Source organism: Panicum virgatum, chromosome 6N (genome assembly GCF_016808335.1).
Source record: "Panicum virgatum strain AP13 chromosome 6N, P.virgatum_v5, whole genome shotgun sequence".
In the NCBI taxonomy this organism is placed as follows: domain Eukaryota; kingdom Viridiplantae; phylum Streptophyta; class Magnoliopsida; order Poales; family Poaceae; genus Panicum; species Panicum virgatum.
Genome location: NC_053150.1, coordinates 29,018,728 through 29,042,376, shown reverse-complemented (window position 1 = coordinate 29,042,376; position 23,649 = coordinate 29,018,728). Strand labels below are relative to the sequence as shown.

The window sequence follows — 23,649 nt, the reverse complement described above, 5'->3', positions numbered from 1 at the left end:
AATCCATGCACCAGCATGAATGCAACAAAAATTTAAACTTATGATAAATTTTAATTAATTAGGAACAAAAATTAGATTAAATGCCAACTAAACACAATAAACCTTAGAAAATTCAACTAAAGCCAATTAATTTATTAATAAATACTGAAATTTAAATTAGGGTGTTACATACCCTACCCCCTTAAAGAAATCTCGTCCCCGAGATTTAGCTGGGCTGGCTAGCAAAGAGATCTGGATATGTCTTCTTCAACTCATCTTCTCGCTCCCATGTAGCCTCAGCTTCACTGTGATGACTCCACTGAACTCGGCACATCCTGATGCGCTTGTTCCGAGTAACCCTTTCTGATGTCTCCAGAATCTTCACTGGATGCTCAGTATAAGTCAGATCTTCCTGCACATCGACTCCATCCAGTGGTGCCTGCTCCTCGGGTACTCGCAAGCACCTCTTCAGCTGAGATATATGGAAAACATCATGAACTCCTGAGAGACTGAGAGGTAACTCCAGGCGATAAGCAACTTCGCCTTTCCGTTCTAGCACCTTGAATGGCCCCACATACCGAGGTGCTAACTTCCCTTTGACATTAAATCTGCGGATTCCTCTCATCGGAGACACCTTCAGATACACATAATCACCGACACTGAAAGTCAGGTCTCTCCGTTTGCCATCTGCATAGCTCTTCTGCCTGCTCTGTGCAATCCTCAGATTTTCTCGCACAGCCTGAACCATCTGCTCTGCATCATCTATGATCTCAGGACCAAAGAGCTGCTTCTCACCGATCTGATCCCAATAGAGAGGAGTCCTGCACTTTCTGCCATACAATGCCTCAAATGGTGACTTCTTCAGACTGGCCTGATAGCTGTTGTTATATGAAAACTCAGCAAATGACAGGCACTTATCCCAACTAGTACCATACTGAATAGCACAAGCTCTCAGCATATCCTCCAACACTTGGTTGGTTCTCTCTGTCTGCCCATCTGTCTGAGGGTGATAAGCTGTACTGAAACGCAGCTTCGTATCCAACGAATCATGGAGCTGCTCCCAGAACCGAGAAGTGAACTGAGACCCTCTGTCAGATATGATCTTCTTCGGCACACCATGCAAACAGACAATCCGAGAGATGTACAACTCTGCAAGTCTAGCTCCGGAGTAAGTAGTGTTCACTGGAATGAAGTGAGCAACCTTCGTCAGACGATCCACTACTACCCAAATAGAGTTGTACCCTTTCTGAGTACGAGGCAATCCAACAATGAAGTCCATAGTGATTTCCTCCCATTTCCACTCTGGAATCTTCAAAGGCTGTAACAGACCTGCTGGCCTCTGGTGCTCAGCCTTGACACGCTGACAGGTGTCACAAATAGCCACGTACTCTGCCACTGAACGCTTCATCCCATACCACCAGAAACGTTCCTTCAGATCATAATACATCTTGGTGCTGCCCGGATGAATAGAGTAAGCTGTATCATGGGCCTCACTCAGAATCAACTTCCGAAGATCATGCACATCTGGCACGCAGATCCGGTTCTTGTACCACAAGGTACCCTGATCATCCTCTCTGAAATGAGGAGCCTTGCCCTTCTTAAGCAACTCACGAATCTCCTGCAGCTTCTCATCATCTTTCTGATGCTGCCGGATCTCTGCCTCTAGAGTCGGTACTGCCTCAAATGCTGCACTGGAGGTATGATGCAAGAAGCCCAGACTCAACTGCTCGAACTCCTCGCATAACTCTGGAGGCATCTGGAAAGCAACGGCCATGTTGACATAACTCCTTCTGCTCAAAGCATCTGCTACAACATTGGCCTTGCCCGGATGATAGTGAATCTCCAGATCATAGTCCTTGACCAACTCTAGCCATCTTCTCTGCCGCATGTTCAGCTCATTCTGCGTGAAAATGTACTTGAGGCTCTTGTGATCAGTGTAGATATCACACCGCTGCCCATACAAGTAATGCCTCCAAATCTTCAGAGCATGCACAACTGCGGCTAACTCAAGATCATGGGTAGGATAATTCAGCTCATGCCGGCGTAACTGCCGTGAAGCATAAGCTATCACTCTGCCCTCCTGCATCAGAACACACCCAAGACCATCCTTCGAAGCATCACAATATACCGTGAACCTCTTCGTCTGGTCTGGCAGAGTCAGGACTGGCGCCGTAGTCAACCTTTTCTTCAGCTCATCAAAGGCCATCTGACGCTCATCAGTCCATACAAAAGCCACATTCTTCTCTAGCAAAGAAGTCAAAGGCTTCGCGATCTTGGAGAAATTCTCAATGAACCTCCGATAGTATCCAGCTAAGCCCAAGAAAGACCTGACTTCCTTTACTGTCTGCGGGGTCTCCCACCCTAGCACATCCTTCACCTTGCTCGGATCAACAGCAATGCCTCCCTGAGAGATAACATGACCGAGGAATGGAACCTCGTCAATCCAGAACTCGCACTTGCTGAACTTGGCATACAACTGATGCTCTCTCAGTCTCTGCAACACGAGTCTCAGATGCTCCTCATGCTCTTCTTCTGTCTTGGAGAAGATCAGAATATCATCAATGAAAATCACCACGAAGACATCCAGATAGTCCATGAAAACCATGTTCATCAGGTGCATGAAGAAAGCCGGGGCATTAGTCAGGCCAAAGGACATGACTGTATACTCATATAGCCCGTACTTGCAGGTGAATGCCGTCTTCGGAATATCCCCAGGACGGATCCTCAGCTGAAAATATCCCGAACGAAGATCAATCTTCGAGAATATACGAGCACCTCGAAGCAAATCGAAGAGATCCTCAATACGGGGCAGTGGATGCTTGTTCTTGATAGTGACTGCATTCAGCTCCCGATAATCCACACACATCCTCTTCGAGCCATCCTTCTTATCTACCAGCAACAATGGAAAAGCCCAAGGAGAGAAGCTGCGACGGATATAGCCCTTGGCTAGCAACTCATCAATAGTTTTCTTGACCTCTTCATGCTCTATAGGTGCCATACGGTAGGGCCGCTTTGCAATAGGAGCTGTGCCAGGCAAGAGATCAATACAAAACTCAATGGCGCGTTCAGGCGGCATACCTGGCAGATCATCCGGAAAGACATCCGGGAATTCAGACACCACGCGAATACCGTCCGTGGGTCTAGCCTCCATCTGATGAAGAAATCCAGAAGGCTCTACTGCACTGATAACAACCTCTTGGCCACTGGAAGCTGATAGCAAGACTGTCCTCTGAGCACAATCTATCCGGACTCCCCATTTGGCCAGAGTCTCCATTCCCAGAATGACATCAATGCCCTTGGTGTCTAGCACCATCAGATCAGTACAGAATTCTACTCCCCTCAAAGAAACACTGACTCTCGGGCAGTAAGTGTGAGACCTCAACTGTCCTCCCGGTGAAGATACTAACAGGCACCTCTTTAATGTGCTAGTATGAATACCATGATGCTCGACAAAAGACTGAGTAATGAAGGAATGCGTAGCACCAGTATCAAAAAGCACTGTAGCTGGATATGAATTAACCATGAACGTACCAATAACCACGTTGGGAGCCTCGGCCGCTGACTCGGCCGTCACGTGGTTCACCCTGCCCTGTGCTGGCGCCCTGGGCTGAGCTGGGCGCCCCTGCTGTCCCGCCTGCGCCTTCCGGGGGCAAGCGTTGGCGTAGTGCCCCGGCTGGCCGCAGTGAAAGCAGGTGCGAGGAGGTCCCTGAGCCTGCTGTCCGGTAGGAGCTGCCGGACGTGGAGCCTGCGGTGCTGGTGGAGCTGGTGGAGCACGAGCCGGAGGTGCCGGTAACCTCGGGCCCTGACCTGCCTGCTGCTGTCGAGGCGGGTACTGCTGCGGTGGCCTCTGCTGGTACTGCTGAGGAGGCCGGTACTGCTGCTGGTACTGCTGGGGCTGCTGGAGTCGAGGACGAGTGTTGCTGCCGGAAGCAACGGGGACAACCTTCCTCTTCTTGTCCTCCATCTCCAGGTGCTTACGCTCAGTGTTGAGCGCGCTGTCAACCAGATGGTTGAAGTCGTCGAAGCGGAGGTTGAGCAGCGCGTACTGGAGGTAGTCCTCAAGACCCTCCATGAAGTGCTCCTGCTTCTTGCGGTCATCCGCAACCTCGGCAGGGGCGTAGCGTGCCAGCTGAAGAAAGCGATCACGATACTCCGTGACCGACATAGTCCCCTGAATTCACAAAGACAGATAGATATCTCAAGATTAACTCAAGATTCATAAGGATAGAACAAGGGGCATAAGCTCAAAAGAAAACGCTGAATGATTATTCTTAAGATTACCTGCTTCAGTGCAAGGAACTCCTTCTGTTTCATCTTCATAACGCCCGCGGGGACGTTGTGGCTGCGGAAACGCTCCCTGAACTGGAGCCAGGTGAGAGCCTCGCGGTCGTGAACTGGGTGGGACTCCCACCAGTCTAAAGCTGCCCCTCGCAGCTGTCCTGCTGCGTACAAGACGCGCTCACGATCATCGCACTGGGCGATGTCCAGCTGACGCTCCACTGCACGGAGCCAGTCGTCAGCCTGAAGAGGGTCGGACGTGTGAGAGAACGTCGGCGGGTGACCCCTCAGGAACTCAGCACGCCTGTCGCGAGGCTGCGGCGGTGGAGGAGGCGGAGGCTGAGTGTGAGCGTGCTGAAGAGCCTGAACCGTGTTGTTCAGGGTAGCCATCATCTGCATCTGGAGCTGGAAGTACTGCTCCGGAGTCAAGGGTGGAGGCATCGGGATCCCAGTACCCTGGTTGTTCTGACCCTGCTGCTGGCCAGAACCTGAACCGGTGCTCCTGGTGTTCACCATCTGATTTGAACAAAAGATTCCACGAGTAAGGATATTGCAGGAATAAACTCGGATGGATATGATAACTCTTTGCGGAAAAAGACTCAGCCATGATAAAGTAGACAGGATAGAGTTGACTGTTTTACCCCCAACGATCTAACTCATTTTATTAATTAGTTAACTTTAACATCCGAGTGATTTTCTTTAAACAAATTTAAGCTACTAAGCTATGCAATCAGTCAAAAATTCAGATCAACCATGTAGCATAATAACAAGCAGACAAATTTCACAACTTAGCCGAGTTTAGCAAAAGACTCGACTAACACAACGCGTCGCAGAACGTGCTATCGTATTATTATAAAAGGGTCACCTAGCTATGCTCATGGAGGTCAGATGACTGATTCAGGCCAAAATCTACGAAACTATTCTTCAGAGAGAAATCAAGGCAAGAAGGGTAAAAAGTCAAAGAAGTCAAGGGGTATAATAGTAAAATAGTTTCAGCAGGCAAGGATTGGTGAGAAGAAGTCCTAAAACTCGACCAGTTCTATCTAGGCTTCGTCCTACAGTCGATATGGCTCTGATACCACTCTGTAACACCCGGTTTATAAAAGAACATAAACCGAGCAATCATATACGTGCCAGGATCAAGTCACACGTATATACAACAGAATGAACAGTATATCATAGCACATATCACGTAAAAAGACATAATAAAGCGAATACGAATGTTATTTATTACAATAATGACAAAATGTCTGATACAGCGGAAGCGAAGTACAAAATACGATAAAGCTCTCCGAAGCTGAAGCAGGGCGCCACAGGGACGTCGACTGGGAGACGAAGCACCTAGAAGTCCTCGTAGTCCTGGTAGCGCTGGACGAACTCCCTCGTGTCGGCAGGAACTGAGCAGCAGTAGCGTAGCCAAGAGGAAAAAGTAGAGAAGAGGCAAGAGTGAGTACACAACTTGTACTCAACAAGTATAACACAAACTATGAGGCTCTAGGCTGGCTGACTCAACTGCATTAGCTTTTAAGTGTTGGCAAATTTTTATTAAAGCTATTTACTACGAGTTGATGAATTACCATTAACCCAGTTACATAGTAATTAATCAAGTTTAATCATGTAACTACTGAGAAACCAAACCAAACCAAGCCACCAAGGTAACCCCGAGAAGCACCTCCCTCGTCGGAAGGAGATAACTTCACTAATCAAAAGGAGGATCTGGGCCGCTCATAACCGTGAGCACGGCTAGTATACCAGTTTTACACTCTGCAGAGGTTGCACATCTTTACCCACAAGTCGTGAGCTACGCCAGTTGTTCATCACACTTCCTTAGGTGAGATGGCCAGCGACTCACTACGAGGCCTTTAAAAAGAATCTCGTTGGTAAGGCGTAACCGCGAGAGATAGGTCGGCGACGATGGGGCCCACCTCCGGGGGTACAAGCACAGGAGCGCAATCCAAGCACAGACCAAGCCGGAGGAGCAGGGACCATTGAAGCTTACTACTCTTGCCCCGCAGGTAAGTTACTCCAAACCAAAAAGATCTAGTTATTACGCCAAGTCTATCCCATTCTAGCCTTGTGGTAGCGCTGTTGTCCCAGGTTGTCGCTCTATGAACCGGTCCTTATGGAGAGTGGCCAACCAAGCACTAAGCACCGTGCTGGCCCCCTAAACCATGTTTCTACAAAAAACATCTTTTAACGAGAAGTGAGCCACTCAAGCCACACAGAGTGCCACTCTCAGAATTAAGTTCAAGTAAACCATTAATCGAATTAATTAAAAAGGACCAAAGTGTGTTATAGCGCAGCAACCTAGCACAACGAACCAAAAAGCAACCCAAAGGTATATTTAAAGGATATAAACTGGCTAGGAAATCCTTAAAGGCATACAGTATTAAAATGCAGTATGAAATTGTATATAAAGGTGATAGGTTGTTCATGTTATACTTGCCTTCCTCGTACTGCTCCTGCTGCTGCTCAAACTGATCCGAAGACGGCTGCTCCGGGTACTGGTACTGAGGCTCCTCAGATGGATCAACGTCTACTCACGAACACATGGCCAAAACAATGCACAAAATAAGCATACAGGCAAACATTAACAAAGACTAAGAAACAGTACAACAATACATGAAAACAGCGCACAAAACTATTCTAGAACTATTCTACACGTTACAACGATCGCGTGGATACAAAGAACGCTAAAAACGGAGCTAAAACGCATAAACTAGGCCTAAAACAAGTTCTAGGGGCTTATTTGTAAGAAAACTGAAGTTTCAGGGGCTTTTCTGCTAAAACCGAGGGCTAAAACGTAAATAAACATTAGCTTCAGGGGCTAAACTGCAAAACCGACGGCTCTGGACGGCGGGTGCTATTTCTAAAGAGCTCAGGGGGGTTCTTGCAAAGTTTTGGGCCTATCTGCGATTATTTTTGAACTATCCAGGAGCGCGGGTTGAATATGAATAAAGGCAGGGGTTCTTTAGCAAAAACACCGGGCTGAAGCGGTATGCGCTGATCTGCGCCGTTGGATCTTGATCGCACGGCTCGGTCGAAACGGTACTTGGCTTCTAATCCAGAGCGCCGATCTCAGATCGAACGGTCGAGGGGTTTTGGGCGAGCAGGCGGCGGCGCAACGCGCCGGCGGCTCTGTTCCGCGGCGGTGCGGGCTGAAGCTCGCCGGAGTTGGGCAAAACTAGTGCTCCGGGGCTCGATTCAAGCAGCGGTTTGGCCCAGGGGCGTGAGTACCGCATGGCTAAACCATTGGTGGGCTCAGGAAGGGGCTGCATCGGCCGGGGAGGAGGGCCGGCGGTGACAGGCGGCTTGGGTTCGCCGGCGTACCGTGTTCAGGGAACTAGAGCGCGCATTAGGGCCCTACAAGCTAGCGCAAAAGATAGCGGGCAACGGGGTGATGCTCACCGGGCTTGGGACAGGTTGGGGCGGCGCTCAGGGTCGATGGCGCCGAGTCCGGCGGCGGGTTGCGGGCGGAGCTTCGCGGTCCGGACAGTGTGGTGGTCTTCCGGCTTCGGGATCCTGCGGTTCGGCTCGGGATGCTCCTGCGGAGATGCTAGAGGGGTCAGGATGGCCGGAGGGGCGACGACGGCGAGCAATTGCTCGAAAAACCAAGGAACTCACCGGCGGCGGTCCGGTCCGATTCCGGCACGGTCGTGGCTCGAATCGGAGCAAGCGAGCTCGGAGTGAACCCTGGGCTCAGGGCGGATTCTCTGGTGGGGCTTGGCAGGAGCGGTGGCGCGGCAGGGCGTTGTGGCCGTGGCAGCGCCGGCGTGCGGTGCGGCGGAGCAAGGCGCGGCGGAGCAGAGCGGCGTGGGGTGGCGGCTAGGGTTGGAGGGAGCAGGGGGGTTCTCGGTGGGTTTAAAGGGGAGGGGCGCCCGGGATCTCGGGCGGGCGCGCTCAAGAAGGAAACCGGCGAGGTCTCGGGCGGGGATCGCGGCTTCCGTTGCGTGCGCGCGGCGAGGGGAAGGGGATGACCCTGTCGAGTGGGTCCGGGCGGTCAGTGAGAAGGGGCGGGCGCTCCGTGGGCGCTGGCAAGCGGGAGTGGCGCTGGCGTGTGGGCCCGGGAGCACAGCGGCTGAGGCGGGGACGCGGGGTCTGCGGGAGCAGCCGTGCGTGCGGGCTGGCGAGTCGGGCCGTGGGCTCGTGCGCGTGGAGGAGAAGAGTGGGCCGCGTGCTTGGGCCGCCAGAGAAGGAAGGGCAGGCCGATGGGCCGCGGGGAAAGGTTTGGGCCGGGTTTTCTGGGTTTCTTCTTTTCTATTTCTATTCACTCTCTCTCAACTCCAAAACTATCTGAATTCAAATGAATTTGAATTCCAACTCCTATTCAAACAAACAAAACAAATCCATGCACCAGCATGAATGCAACAAAAATTTAAACTTATGATAAATTTTAATTAATTAGGAACAAAAATTAGATTAAATGCCAACTAAACACAATAAACCTTAGAAAATTCAACTAAAGCCAATTAATTTATTAATAAATACTGAAATTTAAATTAGGGTGTTACATATTGGCTTTGTTGGCTTCACCTCCACTTCTTGCCTCATCGTTTCTTGTTTGCGTAAACATTGCAATCTTCATTTATGGGTACGAGACAAGTCTGAGGGACACCACCTCGGCTGTATATATTTTGAATCTTGTCTCACGTTTTCTTTGATGCAATTAAAGTCTCTTTTGACCAGATCATTGTTAGCAATAATCGGTCTTTGTGGTGAAGCATAATTTGGATACATAGGAGAAAATTGAATATAATATCATTGCATATGCATCCTACTATAATCTATAGGCGTATAAAAATAAGGATGAAACCAGGGAGTAAACGGCCCATAACAATTATTTTGATGTGAACAACAAACCGATTGCTCTTGAAGTTTTGATGATGAACCAACGTCCTTAGCTCCACCTGATTGCTTCTCCCTCTTCTGAATAGATCCTTGCTTCTCATACTTAGCCAAGAGTTTTTTAAAACTCGGCCGTGTCTTACTTTTGGAAGAACCTCCAGATTCATCGGACGCACCGGTCAGACCGGTCTTAGCACCGGTCAGACCAGTCGGACCGGTCAGACCGCCGTTGGATCCGGTCAGACCGGTCGACTTGTTGCTGGCCTTCTTCTTGTCTTGCCCCCCGAGTGTTGATGCATCTCGAGAGGTTTCGCCCTGCTGCATCTTCTTCTGAGGCCTCTCTTCGCCAATGACCACATTTTTTCCCTTCGTTGATTCGGCTTGATTCGGCCGAATTAAAACTTTGGGATTTTTCAACTCAAGCACATGTGTATGCATTGGAAAATGATTTTGATCAACTTGCATTCCAGAAATAACCAATCGTCCTTCATTTATGGCCGATTGTATTTGTCTAGGAAGAACATTGCAATCATTAGTGGCATGAGAAAAAGTATTGTGTAACTTACAATATGCACGCCGCTTTAATTCCTCCGTTGATGGAATAGTGTGAGAGAACTTAATCTTCCCAAGCTTTGCCAATTCATCAAAAATTCTATCACACTTTTCACATCAAAAGTAAATTTAATCTCATCTTGCCGATTTTTAGAAATTGGCTTTAAAGAAGTACAAGTGCTGGGCTTATCACTAGATGACCATACAAATTCAGTAGCATATACTTCATTACCCTAATTGTCTGAAAATTCTCCTTGTAGCATATGCATAGGAAGACGATCTAATTTATACTTAGACTCTTTGCTTCGCCTTTCTTGAGCCAAAGCCCTCTGCAATACTTGATTAACAGTTAGAAACTCATATCCTTCTAATTTTTCTTTAATATGAGATCTCAAACCATTAAGAGCTAATTCGGCAAGATCCTTTTCAGAAATAACAAAGCTATAACATCGGTTTTTTGTATCTCTAAATCTTCTAATAAATTCAGCAACAGACTCATCATGCTTTTGCTTAACCGATGTTAAATGACATAGCCTCAACTCATTTTCACCATTATAAAAATGATCATGAAATTTACGCTCTAATTGAGACCAAGTTTGCACAGATTTAGGAGCTAATGCCAAAAACCATGAAAAACAGTGCCAGATAAAGACAAAGGGAACATTCTAATTTTCAAATGATCAAGACTCCCATAAATTCCCATTTGTGCATTAAACTGACTAACATGCTCCCATGTAGTTCTACTATCCTCTCCAGTGAATTTAATAAATTCTGGTACTCTAAAATTCTGAGGATATAGAATAGAATGAAAACTCTCAGGATAAGATTTTTGACAGACTAGAGTTTTGTCCATCAATTCTACGCTGAAAGTTTCTTTAAACATAACAGCCAAATCTTTCTTATGCTTCTCAAGTATTTGATTAAAATGAGAATCATTTGGCCTTTGAACATTGGTATTAGAGCTATTCGGCACATGCGGTATATGATTCGGTTGCGTATATGGTATTTGCTGCAAATGTCCATTATTTGGCATTGTACCATATGAATAACCTGAACCCTGAGGAGGCATAGTGTATGAATTATTCATTCAGCTAAAGCCAGCCGAAACATAAGGTACACTAGTAATTGGTTCAGGAGACGATGGATATGCAACTAAAGCCCCAGAACCGGTCGGACCGGTTGGAACCGGTCCTCCATGACCGGTCTGACCGGTCTGCGAGACCGGTCCGACCGCTCCATGCGCGTGAAATTGTTCTGGAGTTCTCTGACCATAAAAATTCATCGGCATGCCGTATTGGGGCGCATGTGCTGCCGATGATTCAAGATGCATAGTATTATGATAAAAAGTGCCATCAATATTAGGTCTAGGAGTACCACTATCATCAATCAAAGGTTGCTTGTCTAATGATTTATCAATCATATTTTGAACAGTAGCAAGAATCTTTTCTTGACCACTAACAACCAATTGACTAATTTGCTCCAAAGTAATGGGCGATGTTGCAGCACTTACAATGGTGTTAGATTTGGCCTGCTCCTCCTCATCTGAAAGAATGACCACCTCCTTGTCTTTGGAGACATCACCCTTCCGATTCTTGGAGAAGTGAGACAAGAACCACCGACGCTTTTCTTCGATTTCTTTTTCTTTGCGCCATGTGTTCTCCTCTTCGCACTCCTTGATGAAGGCTTCAAAAACTTGACGATCCTCGGGCGGCAACTCATCAATAGACGGCCTGCTGATATTATTGACGTTGATCTCATCGGGATCCGACAGCTTCACCATGGTAGTATATGGAGTAGATTAGATCGGTTTTACAACCAAGATCTTTCTTCCCCAGCGGAGTCACCAAAATATGTTGGCGCCAATCTGGGGCCAACACATGAATGTGCTTGATCGCGCGGTGAGCGACGGCACAATTGCAGCGCCGATGCTTAGACCGGTCGGGGTAACCGGTCAGACCGGTTCGCCGGTGCAGAATGGCGAAATCCGACGAACGCTCGCCCGGGAGGGACCCCATCAGGGCAAGCGTGCGTAGGATTGTTCTAGGATCGGCAGGCCACCTAGAACGCCTTCAGACATCGCGGAAACGAAGGAATAACAGCAGAAAAAAGGAGCTAGGGTTTAGAGACAAAATAAGGGCAATAAACATAAAGAAAAGTAATGTATTGATGTGTTTTTATCGATTGGATGTCTCAATCGGCCGTGGCCCTTTATATTTATAGGGTGGGTGGACTTGTCCCGCAAGAAATCCTATTACAAGATCTAAATCTATGAAAATCTCTAGTTGTACTCGGACTCTGCTTGGACCGGTCAGACCGGTCGACCCTACCGGTCAGACCGGTCAGCTGCTGCCGGACCAACTACAGCGACTGACCGGTTAGACCGCTAGGGCATACCAGTCAGACCGGTCGGTATTGTCGAATGCCAATTTTGGTCGGCAACAACTAGCACCACTGCTCACACCACACCCCTGCCCACGCACTTCCAAGCTGCGTTGCCGCTGCGCTTCGGCCACTTGCCTCCAGTGCCGCCCTCCGCCGCCGCCCTCCCTGCACCACCCATCCACGCCGCACGCATGCTGCCGCCGGTGCGAGCCCCCCCCCCCCCCCGGACGCAAGTCTCCGCTGCGAGCAGAGCTTCGCCTCTCCCGGCGGCGAGCTCCACCGTCGGTGAACTCCCTCAATAGCACGACCTCCCCAACTGCAATCTCCCCCGGGGCGAGCTCCCTCGGCGGCGCGAGCTCCCCAACTCGCCATCTTCCTCTATTTTGTTTATTGCATGTTGCATGCATATGTTTCTGGTCTTTTAAATGTTTTAGAACAATATTACAAGTGTTTCATGTAGATGTTACAAAAAGTATATATGGATGTTGCGATGTTGCATGTGTTTCACACGCATGCTGTAAGTGTTTTATTTGGATGTTGTATTTTTTATTGAGAGAGATTTAGAATGTTCAACGCAACATGAAAAAGATGTTGTGGCGGTTTTTTTTCCCTCATCACTGATGTATAGATAATAATTTTTTTGACTTGCTTTTTGATGTTGCAAATGGTGATTTTTATATTACATATGTTGAGTTTCTATGTCACAGATGCTATTTTTGGATGTTGCGTACACCATCTGTAGGAGATTTTCACATCGAACGTCCAGGCGCTAGCGGCGCTCAATATTTATTGGGTATACCTTTTGAAACTCAGTGGTTCAAGAAAGAATTCCAGACCTGCTTTTCAAGGAAGAATATTGTGAATAGTATATGCATTTGAGGGTGGCAAGTGGAAACTCCAAATTTTACATAGAGATGTTTGGGGTTCTAGCTGTGATCTTCTAGAACAACTCAAAGTGACTACAATTAGTGAAAATTCCTTGTGTGACCTTGAAACAAATGGCACTCTCTTCTATTGCCCTAAAAGTTCAAACTCCCTTCTTTGGCGATGTTTTTATCTTATATCTTTTTCATAGGCCTGCCGTTATCTCTCTAGTTAACCGCCAGTTAAATGGTTCTGAAAAGACAGAAATGCCCCTGGCTAGATTTACATCAAGCTGGTACATAGTGGAGCCATGGAGAACACCATAATTAGACTTTTCCATGACGACAAAATGTAATGAATTTTTCCTTATATAGCAGGGCCTCATTTGAAACATATGAGTTTCATATAATTTTTTTACCAAAAACAGAGCAGTTTTTCCAAGCAAAGTGCCAGTTGAACACAAAAGACGTTTGTAGACACATCCAACCTTCATTCTCCACAAAATGAATCGACCGTCTCTTGCAAAAAACCATTGGAACACCATTGAGTTGGCATGCATTTTGATGTAGCTCGTATGGGCCGCTCAACTGTTAAACTGAAGCCTTTTTTTAGAAAGAAAGAAAGCAAGAAGAACTGTAGGTGATATTTCCAAATCTCCAACCAGATAGATGATCTACAAGTTTACACCAAAACAAGGTTAGCACCTGCAGTCCTGCACGACTCGTATGAGAAGACAGAATTAAGTCAGGCCTCGACAGCAAGTCAGTGTTAGAAGATTTGGGCCTTGGGTCAAATAATAATTCCAATAAATCCCAAATGTTGCTTACATAGGTGGAGAGAGACCAACTTATATAGTTGAGTTGTGCCACCATGGTTGAAGCTATTGAGGGGAGGAAAGGAAAGAAAATGTGCCAAAACCGCTCGACTGAATCGGCTTAAGTGCGCTAACCATCATCGCAAAGTCAATTAGGTTCAACTCGCACCTTAGACAGAATCATATCGGCAGTCCCTCGGGTAAAATCTCGATAAAAACCACTTAACTTCCGGGATTGGCAAAGCAAACACAGCCCATACGAAGGCGGGACCAGAGATTACAACATTGCATCATTTCTTACATAACAAAGTTGTATACTGAAAATATTACAGACTGAGTTTAAAGTGTATAAAAGGTAGTTCAACAAGTTCTGAAATTCAGCAGAGTACAACAGAGTTTGGTTTTGCAGCGGAAGATAAACATAAAGGAAATATTACAAATTAGGTTCGAATTTCAGCAAAGTACTTGAAATTTAAACATAAAGTAGTATCAGAGTTCAGATTTGCAGTGGAAAATATAATGAGTTCAACTAATCGACGATACACTATGTCACGATGAATCTCGTACGTGACATCACTCGGCATTATCATCGTTGGCCGAGGATGGATCCCACTCCACTGACCAACCAAGGGGAAGAGTACGATGGTCCCTACGGATGCTGACGCAATGTGATTTCTGCACAGTGCTCTGACTGTCAAAGCACTGTTAAATGGCGGGAGTAACTATGACTCTCTTAAGGTAGCCAAATGCCTCCTCATCTAATTAGTGATGCGCATGAATGGATTAACGAGATTCCCACTGTCCCTGTCTACTATACAGTGAAACCACAACCAAGGGAACGGGCTTGGCGGAATCAGTGGGGAAAGAAGACCCTGTTGAGCTTGACTCTAGTCCGACTTTGTGAAATGACTTGAGAGGTGTAGGATAAGTGGGAGCCTCCGGGCGCAAGTGAAATACCACTACTTTTAACATTATTTTACTTATTTCGTGGGTCAGAAGAGGGGCATTGCCCCTCCTTTTGGCTCCAAGGCCTAGCTCTGCTGGGCCGATCCGGGCGGAAGACATTGTCAGGTGGGGAGTTTGGCTGGGGCCGCACATCTGTTAAAAGATAACGCAGGTGTCCTAAGATGAGCTCAACGAGAACATAAATCTTGTGTGGAACAAAAGAGTAAAAGCTCGTTTGATTTTAATTTCCAGTACGAATACGAACTGTGAAAGCGTGGCCTATCGATCCTTTAGACCTTCGGAGTTTGAAGCTAGACTTGTCAGAAAAGTTACCATAGGGATAACTGGCTTGTGGCAGCCAAGCGTTTATAGCGACGTTTCTTTTTGATCCTTTGATGTTGGCTCTTTCTATCATTGTGAAGTAGAATTCACCAAGTGTTGGATTGTTCACCCACCAATAGGGAACGTGAGCTAGGTTTAGACCGTCGTGAGATAGGTTAGTTTTACCCTACTAATGACCTGCCGCGATAGTAATTCAACCTAATACAAGAGGAACCATTGATTCACACAATTGGTCATCGCGCTTGGTTGAAAAGCTACTGTGTGTCGGATTATGACTGAACGCCTCTAAGTCAGAATTCAAGCTAGCAACTGGTGCCAGTGCCCGCCGCTCGCCCCGACCCACATTAGGGCGTTCGCGCCCCAAGGGCCCGTGCCATTGGCTCAGCCTGCCCGGCCGATGTGCCGTGGCAGGCCGGCTCAAAGCTCCCTTCCTCGTGGGCGGCGGGCTGAATCCCTTGCAGACGACTTAAATACGCGATGTGGCATTGTAAGTGGCAGAGTGACCTTGCTGTCATGATCCACCGAGATCCAGCCCCGCGTCGCATGGATTCGTCCCTCCCCCCTCCGCTCCCATTCCAAACTTCCGGCTCGGAACCGACATGCTTGTCAAAGATCTCGCGAGCAAGGATTCATCCCTGCCCATCCACTCTCACTCAAAACTTCAGGCTCGGACGCTCCATGCATGTCAAAGATATTGCGAGAAAGTGTACTGAATAGGAGGGAAGCGAAGTACAAGGAAAAACATGACGTACTAGGAAAGTACCTGAGTACTTGGATGAGTAAGAACGTACTTGCCATGGCTGCTACAATAACATCACACCCAGTCCGTACCCAAGTTTAATGGCTTTATATCATGTGGACAGTGCACCAAGTCCATGAGCAACCACAATGAAGAATGAGACACCAACATCCTAGATGGAATCAAAAGGATCGACTAACCCGGGACAATAGTCACATTTTGAATTAAATTGGCTGATTTCGGTGCATATGATTGTACAAGGCACCCAAGTATAGAACCATGCTCTACCTGGTACAAATGGACCATGTCGAGATTACACAACAACCGAGAAATGGGTTATGGGAGGAGAAAAAGATAAGCCAAATAGCGAGTCGACATGACAATATGGCAAAAAGTGGAAATGTCCCAAAACAAATTGGAAATTACCAATTTCGGTTGAGAAGGTTGTGTGCGGAGATCAAACAGACCATGTTGGGATGAGAACGGCCCAGATACTTGTGGTGTAGGTCACCAGAGGGGTTCTGCAACGCCGGGTGTGTGTTTTTTAGTTATAGGTTTTAGCACGGGCAAGCTACTATCTTGATAATGCACGTACAGAATGGAGATACATTAAGTAACTGGTTCTTAATTGATCTACTGAAGTTAAAAGGGAATGAAGCTACATATAATATTCCTCAAGACATTCAAGAAATTCTTAATCGTTTTATGATCTTATAAAGTTGTGATTTTATTCTATGGATGTGGTTGTAGAATCAACATAATAACTCTATATTACATCTTTGTGTGAGTTATATATTTCTCATTTTAGATAGTGGATTATGTGTTATTTTCACCCGTGGTGTTAACATGGGCATCTTACTAGTCTGTAAATAATGGCCGTTAACCCGTCTGTGCCGTCCCTTGTAACTGTAACGGCCGTTACTCCTCCGTGCCCCCGCTCCGTTCTACTCCACGTCTCCACCCCCCGGCTTTAGGCTGTCCACAATGGCAAGAGCAAGAGCAAATTTGCTCTTGCCTCGTTTCCCACGCCCTCTCTGTTTACAGTGCCAAACAATACATCTACAGTGCCAAACAGTAGATTTACTCCTCCATTTCCTCCTATCGCCGTGGACGGTCTTACTACTCCCTCTCTGGTGCGGTCAATATCAGTCAAAAAGCTCCCCCTCACCCCACCTCTCGAACTCTCCGTCCCTCCGAACCCTAGCTTTCCCCCGCCTCCCCTCCATGGCTGACGGCGATCCGGCGCCAGCGCCGGCGCCGAACAGCGAGAAGCCTTCAGCCCCGGCGGCGGCGGTCGAGGTGGAGGAGACGAGGCGGCCGCCGCCGGAGCCCCCCGGGGGTCCGGTCGAGGAGAAGCGCCAGTCCCAGGTGGAGGCGATGGCGGCCGAGGTGGAGACGCGCCCGCCGCCGGAGGCCCCCGGGGCGCCGCCCGCTGAGAACCGGGAGAAAGAGGCGGAGGCAGAGGCGAAGGAGAGGAAAAAAGTGGAGAAGGGGATGGGGAATGAGACGATGGAGACGAAGGAGAAGCGGGAGGAGAAGGGGAAGGGTGAGAAGCAGGGGAAGGAGGCGGCAAAGGAGAAGGCTGAGGCGAAGGGGAAGGTGAAGGTACATGCGGTGGTGAAGGTGGAGGGGACGGAGAAGGAGATCAAGCCGACCCGGCGGCCGGCCGGGGCCAGCGCGGAGACACCCATCCTCGCGGTGCCAGTGGTGGCAGTGCCGTGCTTCATAGCGCCTTCGGGCTTCGCGGTACGTCTGCCTTTCCTCACTCTTTGAGAGTATATCTTTCTCTGTCGATGGGCCATGGATGAAGTTTCTAAGCGCACCTTTCTGAGCTGATTTGTTCGTGTACAAAGTGATATACTTGATCCATATTCTACTTAGACGATTAGAACTGATGTTCAACACAGTATATGATGTCACCTGTGATAGTCAGTGCTGGAAATGGTGCGGATTATTTAGGCCACATGTTTGCAGTTTTAGGTATATGCTAGATTGGAATTACAGATGTCGTGGATATAGAGGAGGATTGACACTGGTGCGATGCTGAATGTAACATGCCGCAAGTCATGCTTTAACTTTAGAGTAAAATGCATCAGAGGTCCATCAACTTGTAAGAGTGTGTCACATAGGTCATCAACTTCTAGAGTGCATTTCTAGGTCCATAAACTATTTAAGTCATTCATCGCAGGTCCATACCCAGCCACGTGGGCAGCTTGCGCTGATGTGGCACGCTGACTAGGCGCCACTCTTTCATCCCTCTCCATCTACTTCTCTCTCCCATGGTCTCTCGCTGGCACATTTGATCGAACAGGTTGTGTGCGAGACAAGCTTTGTCATGTTGGGGAGGATTCCGGCTGTCGTGACAGTGTTCCTAGTCGTGGCATGCGGAAGGAACGTCGGCCTATGCAGCGCGCAGCTCTCGCGGCGCAAGGAAGAGGCACATCAGCCGGATGCATTGGAGCGCCATGGCTGCAAGTTCGTGCCACTGTCGTGTGCCGCCACCCATGCTGGCGTGGCTTCCGAAGCTCAGGTACACGATAGAGCCTGCCGCCTTGCCGTCCAGCCATGCCATCCAGCCACGCCATGCACATCCCATCCTTCTTCAACAACAGGATGACCGTGCCGCCGCTCGCGATCGGGCGCCGGCAAAGGCGACGCGCTGGGCTCTGGTGAGCAGGCCGACATTGTAGATGGGCGGAAGGAGCGGCTTGAGCGCATCGACCACGTCCTTCTCCATGTCGCGGAATTTGTTGAGTACGACGGCCCTGGAGGCGGCGGAGGTGCACATCTGGTGCACGTAGAAAAGCACGAGCCACTCGCCGGTGACGGTGGTGTGGCAGCGGGCGACCATAAGTCCATGAGACAGAGAAGAAGATGGGGAGGGATGAAAGAGTGGCGCCTAGTGAGCGTGCCACATCAGCGCTAGCTGCCCAGTGGATGGGTATGGACCTGCGGTGAATGGCTTAAACAGTTTATGGACCCAGAAATGCACTTTCGGAGTTGATGGACCTATGTGACACACCCTTACAAGTTGATGGACATCTGGTGCATTTAACTCTTAACTTTAATATGCAGCCGCATACTGCTAGAGATCTTCTATTTGCTGTAGTTTTATTGGATATTGGTACCCTTGTAGCTAATTCTTGTGTGGTCAAACTGATACTTGGTCTGTGTTCTATCCTTCGTTATGAATCAGAAGTATAATGAAATGTAGTAGTAGCTCGAGCAGTTTGGAATTCGTAGTATCCAAAGGTTCTTGTGCAGTTATTCTGACAGGCCTTGCAATTATATTGCAGTTCTGTAGTTAATAATTTATTCATGACAGTTCAGTGATACTCCTGCAATATATTTAGATTGAAACCTTACATGGCTTCAAGATGAACCCTTTACATTACAAGGTGTTAGGATTGTATAAGATTATAACAAAGCGACTGAATATGTTGCAGTATAACTCCAAGGTGTTAGGATTGTATAAGATGATAACAAAGTGACTGAATATATTGCAATCTCACTCCACTGTGAATAAATTGTTTACTAGGGAGGACGGTTGTTGAGGAGAACTAACAAAGCACAAACTTAAGTAAACCCTCTAATTGGAATTTTCACTATAAAGTAGTCATATTTCCACATAAACATGCTTAGAAGAGTAATACAACTAAAAACATAACAGATTATGTAGGAGTTTGTAGTTTCTTTAAGTGTTACATAACAGCAAACTGGGCAGTGTCTCGAAAATTGGCTATACTCAACCATGTAAAAATAATGGCTGCCTCTGCCTTTTACTGTAAATTCAGCGGTTAGGCCAAACTATTTTCATTATACATACAATTGTCTCTAAGTTGATGGTTGGTTGATTACTGGTTAACCATTATAGATACTAATTTTTTTATATGAGCGCCCAACTTTATATTGTAGATGGTATTCGAAGTTCTTATACAAGGTAGTCGTATCTATGTTATCCTACAATGCAATCTTCATGTCTTTTTCCTAGTAATTCTCCTTAAACATGAAGATGATACATGAGTTGAGCCCTTGCATCTCAGATTACCGGGTCATCTTCTGTTTCATTTGGTAAAATGCTGGATTAATCTTGTTCAACATATCCCTTGAATTCTTGTGTGTGTGTGTGTGGATTAGCACTCGCTCATATTTGAGTTTGTCAGATCTCTATTATTGAAGGATATAGCTTATTAGGCTGTCTTGCCTATAGCGTACCACATAAGGCATTACTAAATGAACTGCTTGCTACTTGGTTGTCATGTCTTGTGCATGTTATCGTATTTTTCCTCCAGTTCTATATAGTGCTTTATTTTGGTGGATTACTTAGATTTTGTAAAGTTTTTTTTTTTGAATCTTAGGGCCAGTTTGCAATGACGCATCAAGCAGCTTTGGCGAGTGTAACAGCCCAGGCACAAATGCACTTGCAATCCCCAACCACATCTACATGTTCAGAAGCGCCATCAAGTCCATTTTATATAACACCAAGATCTATAGTGCCACTGCAGCAATCACCATTTTCATCGGAGCCAAAATCACCCCACCTTGTAAATATGGTGGCTGATGGCTTCAACTGGAGGAAATATGGCCAGAAGCAGGTGAAAAGTAGTGAGAATTCCAGGAGCTACTACAGATGCACTAGCTCAGGTTGTTTGGCTAAAAAGAAGGTTGAGCATTGCCCTGATGGCCGTGTTGTGGAAATCATTTATAGAGGGGCTCATAATCATGAACCACCTCCAAAAACTAGATTTGCAAAAGAAAAGGTGACTCCTATTAGTGTTCCCTCTGGAGGTGAAACCTTGAGACTTGTGAATACAGAAATTCTAGAATCTAGTACACCTACCTGTAAATCAGACCATTGTGCTGTCACAGAAACCTGTGAGCAGCAGCTCTTTTGCTCGAGTGATTGCGAAGGTGATGCTGGTAACAAATCGGAAGATGAACATCCTAGTGCAGAACCCATGCCGAAGCGAAGGTCATTATACTGTTGCACTATTTGCTTTGTTTATGTTTATGATAATTAGTTTTTCTTACCTTGTTTCCTTTGTTATGTTCTTTAAGCAGGGTGATTGAAACCACAGCACCTAACTTAACCCCAGTTCTCAGAACTGTTAGAGAGCAAAAGATTATTGTGCAGGCTGGAAAGATGAGTGATGGATACAGATGGCGCAAGTATGGACAGAAAATTGTTAAGGGAAATCCAAACCCCAGGTGGGAAGCTGCTCTTTATTGTTAGTGCAATAAACAACCGTTACAGAGCAATTTTACACCATCCTATTTAAAATCAGTATTGTGTACTGTTAGTTTTTGAGGATCTTGGCCCATTTTCTCTATGCTGCTGTTGTTAAGAATGCACATGCCAATTGTTCCTGCAAATATCTTTCAAAAGCTTCAGGCTACTGTTATGGAGATGCTTATGAAGTGTTAATCTTGTTAGTCATAAAGTTCTTTTATCTTCATTACATGTTTGGTTGCCATCACCCATGTTTTTTTGAAATCATTGTAATCCGCAAGCTTTTTATTAGGATAAACTGTTATTTGAAGTCCATAACTAATTAGTCTATGAAGGTACCATTTCATTTTATTCTTATTTATTCTTGTAAAATTTCACAAACCTCCCTGTTATTGCACCTAAGAAAAGGGTATGGTCCTCCCTCTATGTAATGCTTGGTCAGCCATCCCATTGACTAGGGATCAAGCTGTTGATCCTTTAACCTTTCATGCTATTTAGGTGGGAATCGTGTAGATTCATGTTGGTGTGATATCAGTGCATGAAGGTTAGGTGGAGGGGTATGGACCTAGGTGACACAAATTACAAGTTTATGGACCTAGGAATGAACTTTCAGAGTTCGTGGATCCAAGTGACACAAATTACAAGTTTATGGACCCAGAAATGCAATTTTGAAGTTGATGGACCTAAGTGACACTCTCCTACAAGTTGATGGACCTCTGGTGCATTTTACTCTACCTATTAATATGATCATATGAGTTCTTCCACTTGCAATGTGCATCAAGTTTGGGTTCAACTAAAATATGAGGGTGGTTTTGTGTGGTAATTTTAGATGAAATGGGTGTTTGTATATCAGCATTGAGCTGTGGAAATTTTTCTACTAGGTGGACATTGGAGACACATTGGGAGCCAGCTGTTGGACCTCCATTGTGCACTCAATGTTCTGTATTACAACTTAAACTAAAAGTGATAGCACTCAATTCTGTTGGTTGGTGCTCCCTGTTGGTTTGTGGTTGAGAATAATTCATTTAATTATTTGTTCCAATCTGTGCATTGGTTCTGTTGGTATGATCACGTATGTCTGTGTCCAATTTTCCCTGCTCATTTTTGTTAGTTATCTTCTATAATAGCTTCCATGTGTTCAGAATATATTACAGATGCATTTTCCTTGGTGATATGTTGTATAAAGTCTCACCATAATGATACAAGTAGTTGCCAATTGCCAACGAAAACTTGCCATAGAATGAATGTACAAATTCACAACTGTATAGTCTACTGTGGCTCTAATACAAAATTTAGTAAACAACTGCAATTTGGCTGGTTTCTTGTCCATGATGAGGGAGATGACATTGACAAGGCGTTAAACAATATGATTGGCCTCAAGCATGTATATAGCCTGCCAAACTTAATCACCAAGCTACCTTAAACCTTTTCTTCCTACAAACTCTTAATATATTTCTAACCAAACAAGTCTCGACTAACTAATTGTAGACTGACTGTAATGCGGTTGCCTCATGCTACGGTTTCCTGTTGGCAATTGTTATTGGACATGACTATGATACTTGTGATCGCACATGGCTATCAGTTCCATGTGCACGAAACCAGTACATTAATTTTCAGTGCACATTCTTCCCCAAACCCTTGTTTATGATGTTCTGCTGATATGTCCTGTTTTACTAGGTGTTGTTTTAATTAAATTGCTCTCTGAACAAACCTGTGCAGGAGTTATTATCGCTGCACGCATGGTGGGTGTCCTGTCCGTAAGCATGTGGAAAAGGCACCAGATGATGTCAACAATATTGTTGTAACTTATGAAGGTAAACATAACCATGATGAACCATTTAGAAGCAACAGCATACCTGTGTCTGCTATCAGTCCACCAGTGGCAACCATCGAGCAACCCAACACATCAACCACAACATCAGATGGGAAACCCCCAACCATCACTCAGAAGGATGCCAACGGTGAGTCTGATAAGGAAACTACTTTGGAATTCGGAGGTGAGAAAGCACTTGAATCTGCACAAACACTGCTCAGCATCAAAACTAATTCTGATGACAGGAAGAACTCTGTTCTGAAAGAAACTTCTTCTGCAGTTCCTGTCCAAAACAGCTGAATTCTGCTGAGATAGGGTGATTCTATTGACGTATTAGCCTGTGATATTTGTTGGTTGTCTTATTGTGTTAGCTTGTGTATGAGGTGAGGTTGGCGTTCCCCATTCTGTGGAGCACTATAGGAAAAATTGAGGAAACATTTAGGTTCTGGGACGCATGACTGGTCGTGTACCTGTATAGATTTTCAATCATTAGTGTGTATAGGTACTGTATTTCATACCTGAGGCTAAGCAACAAAGAGACCCGATGGCGTGTGGAGTTGATCTTCATAAATTGTGTGCTGTATTGTTCAAGTTCCATTTATTGCATAGCTGATCTGAGATATGGTGACGGTATGACTATGACACCAGAAGGCACATTGTGTATGGTAATTAAAGTTGTAATCGCAGCATCATTGTGTGTGAAGTCCATCCTATTTCTTACTAATCCATAAGCTGCATTTCATGCTGAATCATTATTGCAAATTGTCTGCTGTAGTTACGCTATAGCCAAACGATATTGCAAATATTACCACTAATGCTGCTAGCTCTGCTATAGCTTGAAATGGTGTTGCTAAATTCTGTAGTGT

At 46.3% G+C, this 23,649-nt stretch overlaps 1 protein-coding gene across 1 annotated transcript; it reads left to right on the top strand.

Moving 5' to 3' along the window:
* Window positions 1–16,881: 16,881 nt before the first annotated feature.
* On the top strand, window positions 16,882–23,491 carry LOC120679554 (probable WRKY transcription factor 32). The gene is made up of 4 exons (XM_039961163.1): window positions 16,882–17,486; window positions 20,099–20,712; window positions 20,802–20,948; window positions 22,690–23,491. Exons 1-4 carry the CDS (start codon window positions 16,965–16,967, stop codon window positions 23,081–23,083), a joined length of 1,677 nt encoding a protein of 558 aa, XP_039817097.1. The 5' UTR covers window positions 16,882–16,964; the 3' UTR covers window positions 23,084–23,491.
* Window positions 23,492–23,649: the final 158 nt, after the last annotated feature.

Coding starts and splice junctions, on each gene's coding strand:
- LOC120679554 (XM_039961163.1), top strand. CDS start 16,965: ATGGCTGACGGCGATCCGGCGCCAGCGCCGGCGCCGAACAGCGAGAAG. Junction 17,487..20,098: donor TAGCGCCTTCGGGCTTCGCG/GTACGTCTGCCT, acceptor TTTGAATCTTAG/GGCCAGTTTGCAATGACGCA. Junction 20,713..20,801: donor GAACCCATGCCGAAGCGAAG/GTCATTATACTG, acceptor TTCTTTAAGCAG/GGTGATTGAAACCACAGCAC.